At 43.3% G+C, this 21,482-nt stretch overlaps 1 protein-coding gene across 1 annotated transcript in view; it reads left to right on the forward strand.

Annotated features, from left to right (window-relative positions):
- Nucleotides 1-21,482, forward strand: part of ano3 (anoctamin 3) — an 84,899-nt gene that overhangs the window by 51,853 nt on the left and 11,564 nt on the right. The window contains 7 exon segments of the mRNA XM_038998555.1: nucleotides 113-224; nucleotides 519-576; nucleotides 3,161-3,258; nucleotides 6,064-6,233; nucleotides 10,087-10,239; nucleotides 11,231-11,352; nucleotides 17,695-17,720. Of these exon segments, the coding sequence (XP_038854483.1) occupies nucleotides 113-224; nucleotides 519-576; nucleotides 3,161-3,258; nucleotides 6,064-6,233; nucleotides 10,087-10,239; nucleotides 11,231-11,352; nucleotides 17,695-17,720 (739 nt within the window).

The raw sequence follows: 21,482 nt of genomic DNA on the forward strand, positions 1-21,482 counted from the left end.
TCTCTCTGTTCTCTCTGTCTCTCTCTCTATCTATGTGTCTCTCTCTCTGTCTCTCTCTCTCTCTCTCTCTCTCTGTTTCGCTCTCTCTCTTTCTCTCTCCTCCTCTCTGTAGAACACCCACGGACTGAGTCAGAGTGGGAGAACAGTTTTGCTCTCAAGATGTTTCTCTTCCAGTTTGTAAACTTGAACAGCTCTACCTTCTATATTGCATTCTTCCTTGGAAGGTAAATATTACAACGTCTCAATAAATATTGCAACAGACAGTTCTACAAGGTGCCCTCGTTATTTTCAGTTATTACATAATATATTTTACAATTTCATGATTTTTCAGATTCCCTGAGTAAGTTGATTCACCAAATAAGTTGTCTGTGTCTCATTGAAAACTTTGGTTAAACTTCTACAACGAGCTCTGTGTACGTTTCAATCCCCCCCCCCCAGCTCAGAGTTAGTCGTTTATTGAACTGTCCTGATAATAGAGTCGTTTTATAAGCCAGTGTCTTCCCTCTGACTGTGTTTAGGTTCGCCGGCAGACCAGGGAAATATAATAAACTGTTTAACAGATGGAGACTGGAGGAGGTGAGTGGAGTCAGGAAGCACAACAACAATAAAAACAGAGCTGTGTCCTAAATAGCACTCTATTCCCTAGAGAGTGCTCAGGACATAAGTCGTGCACTATGTAGGGAAGAGGGTCTAAAGTAGTGCACTATGTAGGGAAGAGGGTCTAAAGTAGTGCACTATGAAGGGAATAGGGTCTAAAGTAGTGCACTAGGAAGGGAATAGGGTCTAAAGTAGTGCACTATGAAGGGAATAGGGTCTAAAGTAGTGCACTAGGAAGAGAATAGGGTCTAAAGTAGTGCACTATGTAGGAAATAGGGTCTAAAGTAGTGCACTAGGAAGAGAATAGGGTCTAAAGTAGTGCACTAGGAAGAGAATAGGGTCTAAAGTAGTGCACTAGGAAGAGAATAGGGTCTAAAGTAGTGCACTAGGAAGGGAATAGGGTCTAAAGTAGTGCACTAGGAAGAGAATAGGGTCTAAAGTAGTGCACTAGGAAGAGAATAGGGTCTAAAGTAGTGCACTAGGAAGAGAATAGGGTCTAAAGTAGTGCACTAGGAAGGGAATAGGGTCTAAAGTAGTGCACTAGGAAGAGAATAGGGTCTAAAGTAGTGCACTAGGAAGAGAATAGGATCTAAAGTAGTGCACTAGGAAGGGAATAGGGTCTAAAGTAGTGCACTAGGAAGAGAATAGGGTCTAAAGTAGTGCACTAGGAAGGGAATAGGGTCTAAAGTAGTGCACTAGGAAGGGAATAGGGTCTAAAGTAGTGCACTAGGAAGATAATAGGGTCTAAAGTAGTGCACTAGGAAGGGAATAGGGTCTAAAGTAGTGCACTATGTAGGGAATAGGGTCTAAAGTAGTGCACTAGGAAGGGAATAGGGTCTAAAGTAGTGCACTAGGAAGAGAATAGGGTCTAAAGTAGTGCACTAGGAAGAGAATAGGGTCTAAAGTAGTGCACTAGGAAGAGAATAGGGTCTAAAGTAGTGCACTAGGAAGAGAATAGGGTCTAAAGTAGTGCACTAGGAAGGGAATAGGGTCTAAAGTAGTGCACTAGGAAGAGAATAGGGTCTAAAGTAGTGCACTAGGAAGAGAATAGGATCTAAAGTAGTGCACTAGGAAGGGAATAGGGTTAAAGTAGTGCACTAGGAAGAGAATAGGGTCTAAAGTAGTGCACTAGGAAGGGAATAGGGTCTAAAGTAGTGCACTAGGAAGGGAATAGGGTCTAAAGTAGTGCACTAGGAAGATAATAGGGTCTAAAGTAGTGCACTAGGAAGGGAATAGGGTCTAAAGTAGTGCACTATGTAGGGAATAGGGTCTAAAGTAGTGCACTATGAAGGGAAGAGGGTCTAAAGTAGTGCACTATGAAGGGAATAGGGTCTAAAGTAGTGCACTATGAAGAGAATAGGGTCTAAAGTAGTGCACTAGGAAGGGAATAGGGTCTAAAGTAGTGCACTAGGAAGAGAATAGGGTCTAAAGTAGTGCACTATGAAGAGAATAGGGTCTAAAGTAGTGCACTATGTAGGGAATAGGGTCTAAAGTAGTGCACTATGAAGGGAATAGGGTCTAAAGTAGTGCACTAGGAAGGGAATAGGGTCTAAAGTAGTGCACTAGGAAGGGAATAGGGTCTAAAGTAGTGCACTAGGAAGAGAATAGGGTCTAAAGTAGTGCACTATGTAGGGAATAGGGTCTAAAGTAGTGCACTAAGAAGAGAATAGGGTCTAAAGTAGTGCACTAGGAAGGGAATAGGGTCTAAAGTAGTGCACTAGGAAGGGAATAGGGTCTAAAGTAGTGCACTATGTAGGGAATAGGGTCTAAAGTAGTGCACTATGTAGGGAATAGGGTCTAAAGTAGTGCACTAGGAAGAGAATAGGGTCTAAAGTAGTGCACTAGGAAGAGAATAGGGTCTAAAGTAGTGCACTAGGAAGGGAATAGGGTCTAAAGTAGTGCACTATGAAGGGAATAGGGTCTAAAGTAGTGCACTATGTAGGGAATAGGGTCTAAAGTAGTGCACTATGAAGGGAATAGGGTCTAAAGTAGTGCACTATGTAGGGAATAGGGTCTAAAGTAGTGCACTAGGAAGAGAATAGGGTCTAAAGTAGTGCACTAGGAAGAGAATAGGGTCTAAAGTAGTGCACTAGGAAGAGAATAGGGTACCATATTGGGACACCTCCAATGATATTATTTCAACGCTGATAGAGATGGTTATAACCTTTCCGTTTGACTGCAGATTTTACAACAAATAATAGAGAGATTCCTCATTGTCATATTCGTTTTAATGAACACTTTTACATAAAATGTAACGATTCCTTTGACGTAAGATTTCACCGTTGAATATTTCTGTAATTATGGTTTATAACGGTGCTAAAAACTCTCACAATGAGCTTGAAATGAGTAGCAGGCATCACCCGTTTGAGGTGTAATTTAACTAGTGATTTATGAAGGCTCCCTGTTACTGATTATACTGATTATAAAGCAGGAAGTTAAATATGAATATAGATGTTTTTGACTGTTTTATTTTGATCTATTTTATTCAATGCCACAACAATGGGATTTTTAATGAGTCATTTTGTAATTTATATATATTTTTTATTGTTTTTCTTTCGTTCAGTGCCACCCCAGTGGCTGTCTGATCGATCTGTGTCTACAAATGGGAGTCATCATGGTACTAAAACAAATCTGGAACAACTTCATGGAGCTGGGATACCCGTAAGGACCGTCAAATTACTCTGTCTCTCTGTCTCTCTCTCTCGCTCTCTCGCTCTCTCGCTCTCTCTCTCTCTCTTTCTGTCTCTCTCTCAATCTCTCTCTCTCTCTCTCTCTCTCTCTCTCTCTCTCTCTCTCTCTGTCTCTCTCTCTCTCTCTCTCTGTCTCTCTCTGTCTCTCAATCTCTGTCTCTCTCTCTCTCTGTCTCTGTCTCGCTCTCGCTCTCTCTCTCTTTCTGTCTCTCTCTCAATCTCTGTCTCTCTCTCTCTCTCTCTCTCTCTGTCTCTCTCTCTCTCTGTCTCTCAATCTCTGTCTCTCTCTGTCTCTGTCTCGCTCTCGCTCTCGCTCTCTCTCTCTCTCTCAATTCAATTCAATTCAATTTGCTTTATTGGCATGACGTAACAATGTACATATTGCCAAAGCTTATTTTGGATATTTACAATATAAAAATAAATAAAATGAGAATCAAAATTGTCAACGGGACAACAGTGACAACAATAACCAAGTATCAAAATAACCAACACATTCAACAATAACAATAAACATACAGTAGAGTACATGTGCAGGTTGATTGGTCTGTCAGACACTGTCCCTCAATTTATGGCAGGCAGCAATGTAGTGCGCTGCCAACCCACAGCTCTCTGCGTCCTCCCCCAACAGGACGGGTAGCCTATCCTCATCAGAGAGGTCTTTGAAACCCACAGCTCTCTGCGTCCTCCCCCAACAGGACGGGTAGCCTATCCTCATCAGAGAGGTCTTTGAAACCCACAGCTCTCTGCGTCCTCCCCCAACAGGACGGGTAGCCTATCCTCATCAGAGAGGTCTTTGAAACCCACAGCTCTCTGCGTCCTCCCCCAACAGGACGGGTAGCCTATCCTCATCAGAGAGGTCTTTGAAACCCACAGCTCTCTGCGTCCTCCCCCAACAGGACGGGTAGCCTATCCTCATCAGAGAGGTCTTTGAAACCCACAGCTCTCTGCGTCCTCCCCCAACAGGACGGGTAGCCTATCCTCATCAGAGAGGTCTTTGAAACCCACAGCTCTCTGCGTCCTCCCCCAACAGGACGGGTAGCCTATCCTCATCAGAGAGGTCTTTGAAACCTTGAACAAGGGTTTCAAATTTGGGAAAATGACACTCTCTAATTGTTTTATATTTTTGACATGTTGTCAGGAAATGCAGCTCCGTCTCAGGTTCTGCTGTTGTGCAGTGGTTGCACAGCCTTTCCTCTACAGGGAGACAGGTTTTCCTGTGTCTACCCTTCTCAATGGCAAGGCTGTGCTCACTGAGCCTGTACTTTGTCAAGGTTTTTCTAACGTTTTGATCAGTAACCATGGTCAAATATTTAGCCACAGTGTACTGTCGATTTAGGGCCAGATAGCACTGCATTTTGCTTTGTGTTTGTGCTTGTGTTTCCCAATAAGCAATGTAGTTTTGTTTTGACTGTGTTGTAATTTGGTTTATCCTGATTGATTGGATGTTCTGGTCCTGAGGCTTCAGTGATTTAGTAGAACAGGTTTGTGAACTCAGCCCCAGGACCAGCTGGATGAGGGGACTCTTTTCTTTGCTCAGCTCTTGGCATTGCAGGGCTTGGTAATGAAATGAGAGGGTGTCACTGTATTTTAGATGTTTCCAAAACTTAATTGCTCTTTTTTGAGTTTTTATTATTAGTGGATATTGGCCTTATTCTGCCCTGCATGCATTGTTTGTAGTTTTCCTCTGGACATGTAGGATAATCTTACAGAACTCTGCATGCAGGGTTTCAATGGGGTGTTTGTCCCATTTGATGAAATCTTGTTTTGCAAGTGGACCCCATACCTCGCTGCCGTAAAGTGCAATTGGTTCAATGACATATTCAATTAGTTTTAGCCAAATTTTTATAGGTATTTCAATTTGAATTTGCTTTTTAATGGCGTAGAATGCCCTGCATGCTTTCTCTCTCAGTTCATTCACTGCCTCATTAAGGTGTCCAGTTGAGCTTATTTTTAAACCTAAGTAATTGTAGTGTGTGCAGTACTCTATATATTTTGAACCAATTGAGAAGTTTGGTCTAATTCCCTGAGATCTGGATCTTCTCTGGAAAATCATTATTTTAGTATTTTTGGGGTTTACTGCCAGGGCCCAGGTCTGGCAGTACTGCTCTAGCAGGTCCAGGCTCTGCTGTAGGCCATGTGCTGTGGGTGACCGAAGGCATAGGTAATCTGCGAAGACAAGGCATTTAACCTCTGAACTGTGGAGACTAACACCAGGGGCCAAGAATTTTTCTAGAATAGTGGCCAATTCATTGATGTAAATATTGAAGAGTGCAGGGCTTAGATTGCAGATTACAGATCTGTCTCTCTGTCTCTCTGTCTCTCTCAATCTCTCTCAATCTCTGTCTCTCTCTCAATCTCTGTCTCTGTCTCTCTCTCTCATTCTCTCTCATTCTTTCTCTCTCTCTCTCTGTCTCTTTCTCTTTCTCTCCCTCTCTGTCTCTGTCTCTTTCTCACACAATCTCTCTCAATATCTCTCTGACTATCTCAATCAATTCAATTCAATTCAATTCAATTTGCTTTATTGGCATGACGTAACAATGTACATATTGCCAAAGCTTATTTACAATATAAAAATGAGATTGTGGCCAAATCCACAATGATCTCTCTCTCTCTTTGTCTCTCTCAATATCTCTCAATATATGTATCTCTCTGTCTCTGTCTCTCTCTCAATCTCTGTCTCTCTCTCAATCTCTGTCTTTGTCTCTCTCTCAATCTCCGTCTTTGTCTCTCTGTCTCCCTCTGTCTCTGTCTCTCACCCCCCTCTCTAACTCTCCAGTCTGCTGCAGAACTGGTGGTCTCGGAGGAAGATCAAGCAGACAGAGAAGGAAGAGAGAACACGAGGGGGACAGAATGTGGAGATCAAAGTACAGCTTCCTCAGTGGGACATAGACTGGAACCTGCAGCCCATGAACGCCCATGGACTAGTAGATGAGTACCTGGAGATGGGTAAGACATATTAGCTATGTTACCACAGAGTAGTAGATGAGTACATTAAGATGGGTAAGACATATTAGCTATGTTACCACGGAGTAGTAGATGAGTACATGGAGATGGGTAAGACATATTAGCTATGTTACCACGGAGTAGTAGATGAGTACATGGAGATGGGTAAGACATATTAGCTATGTTACCACGGAGTAGTAGATGAGTACATGGAGATGGGTAAGACATATTAGCTATGTTACCACGGAGTAGTAGATGAGTACATGGAGATGGGTAAGACATATTAGCTATGTTACCACGGAGTAGTAGATGAGTACATTAAGATGGGTAAGACATATTAGCTATGTTACCACGGAGTAGTAGATGAGTACATTAAGATGGGTAAGACATATTAGCTATGTTACCACGGAGTAGTAGATGAGTACATTAAGATGGGTAAGACATATTAGCTATGTTACCACGGAGTAGTAGATGAGTACATGGAGATGGGTAAGACATATTAGCTATGTTACCACAGAGTAGTACAGTGGTTCCCAAGCTTTTCATATTCCCGTACCCCTTCAAACATTCAACCTCTAGCTGTAACCCCTCTAGCACCAGGGTCAGCGCACTCTCAAATGTTGTTTTTTGCCATCATTGTAAGCCTGCCACACACAGTGGACATCAAGGGAGTAGTACAACGCTGTGTCCTACTCCCTTCACAGAGCAGCGCAAACTGGCTCTAACCAAAATAGAAAGAGGAGTGGGAGGCCCCGGTGCACAATTGAGCAAGAGGACAATTACATTAGAATGTCTAGTTTGACAAACAGACTCCTCACAAGTCCTCAACTGGCAGCTTCATTAAATAGTACCCGCAAAACACCAGTCTCAACGTCAACAGTGAAGAGGCGACCTCGCGATGCTGGCCTTCTAGGAACATTGATGTCATTTTTCAAAACTCTAGACACAAAACTCACAACCAATGATCAAAATGAAAGATTTTCAAAACTCCAACACTTTTTCCAATTGCTTGGATACAATACACATAAAGCTAAGATCATTTGTTCATTGAACTAAAATCACCTGTTCAAAATGACTTAACATCAAAGTATTACCATTTCAAAATGAAATTCACACATTACATCTGAAATGACTGTCTATTCATTTCATTACAATGATCTAACTATCAATTGATACAACTGATCAAAATGATAAGTAACTGTTGCATTACTCTTAATGCATAGTTTTATGGAAACTGACAAACAATATTCCATGTTTAGATCATGAAAGTTTCAGAATAACGAGATCCATTGACACCAATTACCGTGGAACATGAACCAATTGGACTACATTATCTATGAATGTAATATTTCATCATCATTCTTTATCAGACACTGTTTCTATGGTCCCATCTACCACTTTTCCAGACCATGTTTTCAGATTTGACATTACCTCTCCACATGGAGGTGGAAGGTACATGATAGGCGCCCTCACGGACAAGCCACCCTTCTCCAGGCCATGGATGACGCATGCAATGACATCACGGCAGACCAGTGTCAGGCCTGGATTCGCCCGAAGATTCTTCCCAAGATGTTTGGCTAATGAAAACATCCATTGTGATGTGGATGAGAACCTGTGGCCAAATCCACAATGACAAGGTTGATGGAAATATAGAAGTACAGTAATCAATCTTTTGTTTAGCTTTTTACAGTAAGCCAGGTGAGGAACACTGTAGTTTACCTTTAAATGTTTTTTCTTTTTTTGTAGCTAATTATTTTTGCTTTGATTCAAAGAAACCTATGAGTGATTTTATTGTATTTCATCAATAAATGTCATATTTTTTTCAATGATTCCACTGTGTCTGTAGTATTCTCTCTACTAGTCCTTTTACAGTGATATATTTACGTGTAGTAGCATAATGAAACATCTATCACATATTTTGTACTACAATATTTAATGATTGTACGAACAACTACACAGTGAAACTATTGGTATCTTGTGTGTGGGTGATCTGAATTAATGTTCCTATGGTATTTCATGATAAATGAGTTATTTGAACCAATGATTCTGCAAGTGCAAGGTTTCTTTAAAGATATGAATGAACAATGCAATGTTTTGAACATTGGACAGCCTGTGTTACAAGTGATGACCGTTTTGAGTTTTGTGTCTAGAGTTTTGAAAAATGAACACAAGGTTCTGAAATTAGTGCCAAAGTGATTGTTAAAAACTGTCAATACAAAATACAAATACAAATAGCTGACCAATCAGCCTGTTACCAACCCTTGGTAAACTTTTGGAAAAAATGGTGTTTGACCAGATACAATGGTATTTTACAGTAAACAAAAAGACGACAAACTTTCAGCACGCTTATAGGGAAGGACATTCAACAAGCACAGCACTTACACAAATGACTGATGATTGGCTGAGATAAATTGGTGATAAAAAGATTGTGGGAGCTGTTTTGTTAGACTTCAGTGCAGATTTTGACATTATCGATCATCGTCTGCTGCTGGAAAAACGTATATGTTATGGCTTTACACCCCCTGCTATATTGTGGATAAAGAGTTATTTGTCTAACAGAACACAGAGGGTGCTCTTTAATGGAAGCCTCTCCAACAAAATCCAGGTAGAATCAGGAATTCCCCAGGGCAGCTGTCAAGGCCCCTTACTTTTTTCAATCTTTACTAATGACATGTCACTGGCTTTGAGTAAAGCCAGTGTGTCTATGTATGCAGATGACTCAACACTATACATGTCAGCTACTACATCGACTGAAATGACTGCAACACTTAACAAATAGCTGCAGTTAGTTTCAGAGTGGGTGGCAAGGAATAAGTTAGTCCTAAATATTTCTAAAACTAAAAGCATTTGGGACAAATCATTCACTAAACCCTAAACCGCAACTAAATCTCGTGAAAAATAATGTGGAAATTGAGGAAGTTGAGGTGACTAAACTGCTTGGAGTAACTCTGGATTGTAAATTGTCATGGTCAAAACATATTGATACAACAGTAGCTAAGATGGGGAGAAGTCTGTCCATAATAAAGCGCTGCTCTGCATTCTTAACAGCACTATCAACAACTAGGTCCTACAGGCTGCACCTGGACTACTGTTCAGTTGTGTGGTCAGGTGCCACAAAGAGGGACTAATGAAAATTACAATTGGCTCAGAACAGGGCGGCACGGCTGGCCCTTGGATGTACACAGAGAGCTAATATTAATAATATGCATGTCAATCTCTCCTGGCTCAAAGTGGAGAAGAGATTGACTTCATCACTATTTGTATTTATGCACCGAGCTGTCTGTCTGAACTACTGGCACACAGCTCGGACACCCATGCATACCCAACAAGACATGCCACAAGAGGTCTCTTCACAGTCCCCAAGTCCAGAACAGACAATGGGAGGCGCACAGTACTACATAGAGCCATGACTACATGGAACTTTATTCATTTAGTCATTTATTCCACATCAGGTAACTGATGCAGTAGAATCAGATTTTAAATAACTAATAAAAATACACCTTGTGGAACAGTGAGGACAGTGAATCAACACAAATATAGACACAACCACATGCATACACACACACGCTAACATAGGCACTATACACACACGTAGACATGGATTTTGTACTGTAGATATGCGGTAATGGTAGTGTGTTGTGAAATCTGTGAATGTATTGTAATGTTTTTTAAATTGTTTAAACTGCCTTAATTTTGCTGAACCCCGTAAATAGTAGCTGCTGCTTTGGCAATGAGGATCCATAATAAATATAAATACAAATACTGAGGTCAACCACAGGATGTTCAAACCCACCATTATAACCATGTATTTTCTGCTTCTTATGCTTCTACTTCCTCCTGCTCATCTTCTTCTCAGTTCTCCAGTTTGGTTTCACCACGATCTTTGTGGCTGCATTCCCATTGGCTCCTCTACTGGCTCTGCTCAACAACATCATCGAGATACGACTGGACGCCTACAAGTTTGTCACCCAGTGGAGGAGACCCATGCCTGCCAGAGCCACAGACATTGGTCAGTAATACAGCCACAGACATTGGTCAGTAATACAGCCACAGATATAGGTCAGTGATACAGCCACAGATATAGGTCAGTAATACAGACACAGATATAGGTCAGTAATACAGCCACAGATATAGGTCAGTAGCCACAGATATTGGTCCGTAATACAGCCACATATATAGGTCAGTAATACAGACACAGATATTGGTCCGTAATACAGCCACAGATATAGGTCAGTGATACAGCCACAGATATAGCTCAGTAGCCACAGATATTGGTCCGTAATACAGCCACAGATATAGGTCAGTAATACAGCCACAGATATAGGTCAGTAATACAGACACAGATATTGGTCAGTAATACAGACACAGATATAGGTCCGTGATACAGCCACAGATATAGATCAGTGATACAGCCACAGATATAGGTCAGTAATACAGCCACAGATATAGGTCAGTAGCTACAGATATAGGTCAGTAATACAGCCACAGATATAGGTCAGTAGCCACAGATATAGGTCAGTAATACAGCCACAGATATAGGTCAGTAATACAGACACAGATATAGGTCACTAATACAGCCACAGATATAGGTCAGTAATACAGACACAGATATAGGTCCGTAATACAGCCACAGACATTGGTCAGTAATACAGCCACAGATATAGGTCAGTAATACAGCCACAGATATAGGTCAGTGATACAGCCACAGATATAGGTCAGTAATACGCAAACAGATATAGGTCAGTTATTGCTTCTATATGTTAAGTGTATTACACAATGCTAATCAGATGGGGAAACTGTCCTGAGGTGCAATTGGAGGCAGGGATTTTACCAATAGCGTGTGAGATCGACGGAGACATAAAGTATCTGTTGTTAGTTGAGAATTGAACACTTCCTCCCCCATAGTAGCTTTTAGATTACTGGTAAAGATAGCTAGAGAGAGTAGAAGTATATTGAGAGTAAAAGCATTTTTGCGTAATGCGCTCCTGTGTTCCCATCAGGTATCTGGTATGGTATCCTGGAGGGGATCGGCGTGCTGGCTGTTATCACCAACGCCTTCGTCATCGCCATCACCTCCGACTACATCCCCCGCTTCGTCTACGCGTTCAGATACGGACCCTGTGTGGACAAGGAGTACCACCACGAGAAGTAGGTCCAATTTCTCCAGTCAGAGTATACCTTGTGTTGTCTGTTCGTTAAAGAATTCCCTGACCATTCTACAGGGACACTTTGTGTTACAATATTAGTTGGTTGTTGTGGCTCAGTTGGTAAGAGTCCAGCGCTTTTTTTTTATTCGAGCGAATTGGTAACAGGAAATACATTTATTTTCATTACAGAATGAAAAAGAGATTTTTTGTGTTGATACATGTAACTTAATGTAAAATCGACATGTTACAAAATGCCGATTTTACAATCTTTTGGACATCAGAGAAACCTTGAGGGAATCTTATTTGAGTCAGAAAATAATGTTTATGTGATAGGTAAGATATACAAAACTTTGCAGAGAGCTTATCCAACTGACAATATCTTAGAAACAAAATATAAACTATTAGAACCAAGACTTAAAAGAACTGATGTTGGCGCAAGACAGAGGAAAAGTTGGAGGCTACCTAATGAAATGAGAGTTATTAACTAGCTTAATCCAGTAAAAACTAATGTATAGAATTTATTATACAACAGACTCAATTCACAAATTCTACAGCACAACGGCAGAGTCATGTCTTAAGTGTAAAACTTACAATGACTCCATAATCCGTGCCATCTGGGAATCCTAACTTCAAACTCAGTGCCTCTTTGCTTGACATCATGGGAAAATCAAAAGAAATCAGCCAAGACCTCAGAAAAAAAAGTGTAGACCTCCACAAGTCTGGTTCATCCTTGGGAGCAATTTCTAAACGCCTGAAGGTACCACGTTCATCTATACAAACAATAGCACGCAAGTATAAGCAGCATGGGACCACGCAGCCGTCATATCGCTAAGGAAGGAGACACGTTCTGTCTCCAAGATATGAACTTACTTTGGTGCGAAAAGTGCAAATCAATCCCAGAACAACAGCAAAGGACCTTGTGAAGATGATAGAGGAAACAGGTACAAAAGTATCTATAGCCACAGTAAAACGAGTCCTATATCGACATAACCTGAAAGTCACTCTGGATAAGAGCGTCTGCTAAATGACTTAAATGTAAATGTAAAGCCACTGGTCCAAAACCACCATAAAAAAGCCAGACTACGGTTTGCAACTGCACATGGGGACAAAGATTGTACTGTTTGGAGAAATGTCCTCTGGTCTGATGAAACAAATATAGACCATTGTTATGTTTGGAGGAAAAAGGGGGAGGCTTCCAAGCAGGAGAACACCATCCCAACCGTGAAGAGTAGGGGTGGCAGCATCATGTTGTGGGGGTGATTTGCTGCAGGAGGGACAGGTGCACTTCACAAAATAGATGGCATCCTGAGGGAGGAAAATGATGTGGATATATTGAAGCAACATCTCAAGACATCAGTCAGAAAGTTAAAGCTTGGTCTTCCAAATGAACAATGACCCCAAGCATACTTCCAAAGTTGTGGCAAAATGGCTTAAGGACAACAAAGTCAAGGTAATGGAGTGGCCATCACAAAGCCCTGACCTCAATCCTATAGAACATTTGTGGGCAGAACTGAGCAAGGAGGCAAACAAACCTGACTCAGTTACACCAGCTCTGTCAGGACAAATGGACCAAAATTCACCTAACTTATTGTGGGAAGCTTGTGGAGAATACCTGAAACGTTTGACCCAAGTTAAACAATTTAAAGGCAATGATACCAAATACTAATTAAGTGTATGTAAACTTCTGACCCACTGGGAATTTGATGAAAGAAATAAAAGCTGAAATTAATCATTCTCTCTACTATTATCCCCATATTCGAGCCGAATTGGTAGAATGCTCGTGCGCTTCTTTCAGTGACTCTGGCTTTATCAAAATCCTCTAGCTCCGCTTGGAGAATCGGGGCCATCTGTAGTTATTATTCCCAACCCTCTCCCGACTGTGTTCAGGGTATTTTAGCTTTCTTCACTTCCGTCTATAATAGTCACCTTCTATTAACTATTTTCCAAGGTAGCGCTACCCACTTCCCCAGATAATAGTTATAGTATTTGTACCTATTAATTGGTCACGGCACTTAATACCTTGTATTAGAACCTATACTATAGTGTCTGCAAATGTATTACTGGAGAATACGAATGACTTAATGTCATATTCCTGTCTTGCCTCAAATATCACTGTTATTGATAACCCATATTAACAAAATTATTCACACTTTTCTTCCTATTTCCACAATCTTTCATGGTTCCCCCTCCCCATAGGGCATAAACCAACCTCTCTCCATGTTGATACTGCTACTACACGTACATCAGTGTTCAAATATCTTATTTTTCCTTTTTGTTTTTTTAACTCACTATCTTCTATAACTCTCATCTTACAAAAACTCACTGCAACTGGGACTTGTGTCCCTTTTACAGATCTCGCACGGAAATACCCCCACTAGGGACCTATCCTAATACGGAACCTACGCTTCACTGTATTGTCACTCCTGAATCTCGCAGAGGAAAACCTCCACTCGGGACCTATCCTTATGGAACCTACCCTATACCAGATATTTACGACCGGTCGTTACGCAATGGGCCTACCGTATTAAACTCAGGCTCTCCAGGTCCGTGTCCTATAATTGTTCAGCCTACGATTCTCATCTCCCCAAGATGTCAAAAGGAGCAGAAACAGGTATAGGAACTGTACCTACCTTGTTTGTTGCCAGCTCCTGCTCCACTGATCTGGACTCTTTGGTTTGACTACAAATCGTGGTGAATCCTGCCGACGACGCCATCTGTTAGGTTCTTATTTTCAGAGTAAATAACTCAACGGACACTAGAGAAGCTTAACCAAGTTCAATTCTTCCCAAAGGGTCAATACAGCTGCATTCAGACAAATTACATTTCACACAAGCACTGATATTTAACCCTTTCTCCTATACTAAGTCTCCTCCTCCACATCTGAACAGCCAATGCATCTCTGTCGCTAGACAGAACCTTAGTGATATCTGTTCTTCCTCACTTCATCTGACCTGACCGCTACCCCAAAGTGCTCACTCCTCCCCAACTCAAGGCTGTCATGGTGATTGATACCAGACTGTGTATCTTCTCCTCCCAGAGCATCCCTGATGGCTTAACAGTAACATATCCTGACATAATGTAAACGTTATACATTACTCTCTCTCCCTCAGTGAAATTGTTATGTTCTAAGATCTCCACCCGTCTCTTTCACTGTTAGATACTATCCTTCTGAGTACAACAATGTTCCGAGTTTTACCCAGAATCTAACAATACTAAACCAAAAATATAAACGCAACATGCAATCATTTTTTACTGAGTTACAGTCAATTGAAATCAGTCAATTAAAATAGATTCATTAGGCCTTACACTAGGAATAGAGATATGTGTCTGTTACCGGGTCGGATGAACTGGTTACCGAGATTTACCACCCAAAACCACCCCCTTTTCCTGGGATGAATAACTGTGAGAAACCAGTCAATTACAATAAATTATTTATATGAACAGCGTGACGTGAAATGAAACTGTTAAATTATATGCAAAGTGTATATCTGGATTATCTTCGGCCTTCTCTCTGGTCACTGCATGATGACATATCAACGCTCAGGGTGGGGACTGACTGCCCATCTCAGTATGTCATTATGGGAACTTTTTTGATTGTGAGAGGTAGACCTACATAGGCATGCTACAGTCATATAAAGACCGGATGCGTGTCTAATTTACCCATCTCCATCTGGTTCTCAGGGGTCAAGATACTTTTTTCTTTTTTTTTTGCAGCTGCTGCAGAGTTCTATATCGTTGCTTTAACTCCTATATCGTTGCTTTAACTCCTATATTGTTGCTTTAAATCGGTGCACGAGCGAGCACTCTCTCGCAGTCTTTCTCTCTCTCTCCATCAATTCCATTCAAATTGCATTCAAAATAGATCATGCTGTTCTAGATTGATATATAGGCCTATAAATAGATGTCTCAGCCTACCTCTTTCAGGTCATACGTTCAATGCAGTATTAGCCTTATATGTAGCTAATTAATGATGGGTTATGTATAATAAGCTCCTAATTTATAGCCTCTGTGTATCAGCGGCCTTCCCTCTCTTCACTAGAAGAGGGGGTGAAACAGGGATCGGACCAACATCAACATGTTTAATTAACAAACTACTGTGAACACTTACAACGAACAAAATAACAAAATGTGGCAAACCGAAACAGTCCTATCTGGTGCAGAATACAAACACAGAGACAGGAAACAACCACCCACAATCCCCAACACAAAACAAGCCACCTATATATGATTCTCAATCAGGGACAACGATTGACAGCTGTCTCTGATTGAGAACCATATTAGGCTGAACACAGAAACAGACGAACTAGACACACAACATAGAATTCCCACCCAGCTCACGTCCTGACCAACACTAAACAAGCAAAACACATAAGAACTCTGGTCAGGACGTTACAGTACCCCCCCCCCCCCCCCCCCCCCCCCCCTGAGGTGCGGACTCCGAACGCACCCCTAAAACTCAAGGGGAGGGTCTGGGTGGGCATCTGTCCACGGTGGCGGCTCCGGCGGTGGACGAGGACACCACTCCACCGCTGTCTTTGTCCCCCTCCTTAGCGTCCTTTGAGTGGCGACCCTCGCCCACGACCTTGGCCTAAGAATCCTCCCCAAGGCCCCCACATGATTTAGGAGGTAGCTCAGGACAGAGAGGTAGCTCAGGACAGAGAGGTAGCTCAGGACAGAGGGGCAGCTCCGGACAGAGAGGCAGCTCCGGACTGAATGGCAGCTCCGGACTGAGTGGCAGCTCCGGACTGAGTGGCAGCTCCGGACTGAGTGGCAGCTCCGGACTGAATGGCAGCTCCGGACTGAATGGCAGCTCCGGACTGAATGTCAGCTCCGGACTGAATGGCAGCTCCGGACTGAGTGGCAGCTCCGGACTGAGTGGCAGCTCCGGACTGAGTGGCAGCTCATGACTGAGTGGCAGCTCATGACTGTAGGGCAGCTCATGACTGGAAGGCAGCTCATGACTGGAAGGCCGCTCATGACTGGAAGGCCGCTCATGACTGGAGTGCAGCTCATGACTGGAGTGCAGCTCATGACTGGAGTGCAGCTCATGACTGGAGTGCAGCTCATGACTGGAGTGCAGCTCATGACTGGAGTGCAGCTCATGACTGGAAGGCAGCTCATGACTGGAAGGCAGCTCATGACTGAGTGGCAGCTCATGACTGGAAGGCAGCTCATGACTGGAGGGCGGCTCATGACTGGAGGGCGGCTCTGGCAGCTCCTGACTGGCTGGCGGCTCTGGCAGCTCCTGACTGGCTGGCGGCTCTGGCAGCTCCTGACTGGCTGGCGGCTCTGGCGGCTCCTGACTGACGGCTCTAGCGGCTCCTGACTGACGAACGGCTCTGACAGCTCGGGACAGACGGGCGGCTCTAATGGCTCGGGACAGACGGATGCCTCAGACGGCGCTGGGCAGATGGATGGCTCAGACGGCGCTGGGCAGACGGATGGCTCAGACGGCGCTGGGCAGACGGATGGCTCAGATGGCGCTGGGCAGACGGATGGCTCAGATGGCGCTGGGCAGACGGATGGCTCAGATGGCGCTGGGCAGACGGATGGCTCAGATGGCGCTGGGCAGACGGATGGCTCAGATGGCGCTGGGCAGACGGACGGCTCAGACGGCGCTGGGCAGGCAGGCAGCTCAGACGGCGCTGGGCAGACGAGCAGTGCAGACGGCGTTGAGCAGACGAGCAGTGCAGGCGGGGTTGGGCAGACGGCCGACTCTGACCTGCTGAGGCGCACAGTAGGCCTGGTGCGTGGTGCCGGAACTGGTGGCCCCGGACTGGAGACACGCACCTCAAGGCTAGTGCGGGGAGCAGGAACAGGGCACACTGGTTTCTCAAAGCGCACTATAGGCCTGGTGCGTGGTGCCGGAACTGGTGGTACCGGACTGAGGGCACGCACCTCAGGGCGAGTGCGGGGAGAAGGAACAGTGCGTACAGGGCTCTGGAGACGCACAGGAGGCTTGGTGCGTGGTGCCGGAACTGGTGCCGGAACTGGTGGTACTGGGCTGGAGACACGCACCACAGGGAGAGTGCGTGGAGGAGGAACAGGGCCCTGGAGACGCACAGGAAGCCTAGTGCGTGGTGTAGGCACTGTTGGTACTGGGCTGGGGCGGGAAGGTGGCGCCGGATATACCGGACCGTGCAGGCGTACTGGCTCCCTTGAGCACTGAGCCTGCCCAACCTTACCTGGTTGAATGCTCCCCGTAGCCCGACCAATGCGGAGAGGTGGAATAACCCGCACTGGGCTGTGTAGGCGAACCGGGGACACCATGCGTAAGGCTGGTGCCATGTACACCGGCCCGAGGAGACGTACTGGAGGCCAGATATGTTGAGCCGGCTTCATGGCACTTGGCTCAATGCTCAATTTAGCCCGGCCAGTGCGGGGATGTGGAATAACCCGCACCGGGCTATGCACACGTACAGGAGACACCGTGCGCTCTTCCGCATAACACGGTGTCTGCCCGTACTCCCGCTCTCCACGATAAGCATGGGAAGTGGGCGCAGGTCTCCTACCTGACTTCGCCACTCTACCCTTTAACCCCCCCCCCCCCCCAAGACATTTTTGGGATTTCCTCTCGGGCTTCCTGGCCAGCCGTGTTCCCTCATAACACCGGTTCCCCTTCTCAGCTGCTTTCGCTTTCCTAGCTGCCTCCACCTGTTCCCATGGAAGGCGATCCTTACCAGCCAGGATCTCCTCCCATGTGTAGCAACCCTTTCCGTCCAATACGTCCTCCCAAGTCCATTTCTCCTGGTCCCGCTGCTGCTGCTGCTGCCGTTGCTGCCCGTTGCTACGCTGCTTGGTCCGGGTTTGGTGGGTGGTTCTGTCACGGCAGCCTTCCCTCTCTTCACTAAAAGAGGGGGTGAAACAGGGATCGGACCAACACGCAGCGTAGCCAGTGCTCAACATGTTTAATTAACAAAAACTACAGTGAACACTAAACAAATACAAAATAACAAAAGTGGCAAACCGATACAGACCTATCTGGTGCAGAATACAAACACAGAGACAGGAAACAACCACCCACAATCCCCAACACAAAACAAGCCACCTATATATGATTCTCAATCAGGGACAACGATTGACTGCTGTCTCTGATTGAGAACCATATTAGGCTGAACACAGAAACAGACGAACTAGACACACAACATAGAATTCCCACCCAGCTCACGTCCTGACCAACACTAAACAAGCAAAACACATAAGAACTCTGGTCAGGATGTTACACTCTGTCTTTTGCACAATACACAAGCACCTGTGCTTCGCTGGCCTCTCTCATTAAACAACACTCCTTAACTCTTGGAGTCCCATGCAGGACAAGTTAGACTAGAATAGCTTGCTGGACATAATTTTATATCATTCCGTTTACCAATAGACTATTCGAAAAGGGTTGTAAGCTCTTGTTTGCTAAATGTTAAAGAACTTGAGAGGAATGTATATCTTCCTCAACGAGGACTATCCTGAAGCTGTACTCCAGAAGAGGAAAGAACTGAGCCATGAAAGCTGCCAGAGGGCGCGGGGACATTGCTTACATACGCTATGACAGGCTTATTGCCCACTCTCCCTCCCAGAAGCCTGGAATAGATGAGGGAGCCACGCCTATGGGTTCATAGCTTCAACCCTCCAGCACACACACACACACACCAATTGATTAAGGACTGCTGAATGTATATATTTTTTTTATCTTGCTGTTTTGCTCTTTTCCATATTATGTCTATCTCTGATAAGCTAACCAGGAAAGGGCTGAAAATATTCCATATTAATATATGTAGCCTTAGAAATAAGGTTCATGAAATCAATAACTTGCTGACATCAAATAACATTCATATATTAGCCATTTCTGAGACCCACTTAGATAATTAATTTGATGATACAGCAGTAGCAATACAAGGATATAACATCTATAGAAGAGACATACATGCTAATGGGGGAGGTGTTGCTGTATATATTCAGAGCCATATCCCTGTAATGCTTAGAGAAGATCTTATGTCAAGTGTTAATGAAGTGTTGTGGTTGCAGGTTCACTTGGCACATCTATAGCATTTTATTTTGTGGTGTTTCTATAGGCCACCAAGTGCTAACAGTCAGTATCTAAATAATGTGTGAAATGCTTGACAGTGTATGTGATGTAAACAGAGAGGTCTACTTTCTTGGGGACCTGAATATTGACTGGTTTTCATCAAGAGGAAGATTCTCACTGTAACCAGTGCCTGTAATCTGGTTCAGGTTACTAATCAACCTACCAGGTGTTTACAAACACTACAGGAACAAGATCATCCACATGTATCAATCACATTTTTACTAAAACTGTAGAACTTTGTTCTAAAGCTGTATCCGTACCCATTGGATGTAGTGATCACAATATAGTGGTTATATCCAGGAAAGCCAAAGTTCCAAAAGTTGGGCCTAAAATAGTGTATAACACTATCACACAATAGATTTTGCTGTGACTGTAACGTTCGTCTTGTGGTGATTGAACGGACCAAGACGCAGCGGGTGATGAAGACATACTGAATTTATTAAACAGACGAAACACTGACAAAACACTAGAACAAACTACAAAACAAGAAACGAAGGCAACAGACCCGGACTACGAACTTACACGTAACAAAGAACGAACGAACAAGTACTGACTACAAACAAAACGAACTCACGATACAGTCCCGTATGGTGCAACAAACACTGACACAGGAAACAACCACCCACAAACAAACAGTGTGAAAACACCTACCTTAATATGACTCTCAATCAGAGGAAACGCCAAACACCTGCCTCTAATTGAGAGCCATACCAGGCAACCCATTAACCCAACATAGAAAACACATAACATAGACTACCCACCCAAACTCACGCCCTGACCAATTAAACACATACCAAACAACAGAAAACAGGTCAGGAACGTGACAGTGACTCTTATGTGGATGATGTTAAAAATATTTATTGGTCTGATGTGATTAATGAGGAGCATCCAGACGCTGCACTTGAATCTATGAAATTGCTTCTTCCAATTATTATTATTATTGATAAATTATTATTGTTATTATTGATAAACATGCACCTGTTAAGAAACTGACTGTTAGAACTGTTAAGGCTCCATGGATTGATGAGGAATTGAAAAACTGTATGGATGAAAGAGATGGGTCAGAAGGAGTGGCTAATAAGTATTGCTGCACATCTGACTTATTGCAAATTGAGAAATGATGTGACTAAACTCAACAAAAAGAAGAATAAGCTGTATTATGAAGCCAAGATCAATGATATGAAGAATGATGTGGGAAAATGTGGAGTACTTTATATGAAATGGGCAGAAGACAAATTCAACTCCATCTTTTGTTAAATCAGATGGCTTATTCATCACAAAAACATTTGACGTTGACAATTATTTTAATGATTACTTCATTGGCAAAGTGGGCAAACTTATGCAGGAAATGCCAACAACGAACAGTGAGCCATCATACTCATGCATAAAAAAACAAATAATGAAAGAAAAGCATTGCAAGTTTGAATTTTGTAAAGTTAGTGTGAGAGAGGTGGGAAAATTACTGTTATCAATCAATAATGACAAGCCTCCTGCCATTGAAAACTTAGATGGAAAGCTACTGAGGATGGTAGCTGCCTCTATAGCCACTCCTATCAGTCATATATTTAATCTGAGCCTAGAGGAAAGTCTTTGTCCTCAGGCCTGGAGGGAAGCCAAAGTAATTCCGCTACCCAATAGTGGTAAAGCGGCCTTTACTGGTTCAACCACCAGACTAATAAGCTTGCTGCCAGCTCTTAGAAAACTGTTGGAAATAATTGTGTTTGATCAAATACAATGCTATTTCTCTGTAAACAAATTAACAGCAGACTATCAGCATGCTTATAGAGAAGGGCACTCAACATGTACTGCACTGACATACATGGCTGATTGGTTGAAAGAAATTGATAATAAGAAGATTGTGGGAGCTGTACTTTTAGATTTCAATGCAGCCTTTGATATTATTAACCATACATGTTGTTGAGAACTTGTGTTGTGGCTTTTCAACCTCTGCCATATCGTGGATTCAGAGCTATCTATCTAGTAGAACTCAGAGGGTTTTCTTTAATGGAAGCTTCTCTAAGGTCAAAC

The sequence above is a fragment of the Salvelinus namaycush genome, chromosome 8, assembly GCF_016432855.1.
Source record: "Salvelinus namaycush isolate Seneca chromosome 8, SaNama_1.0, whole genome shotgun sequence".
NCBI classification, from domain to species: domain Eukaryota; kingdom Metazoa; phylum Chordata; class Actinopteri; order Salmoniformes; family Salmonidae; genus Salvelinus; species Salvelinus namaycush.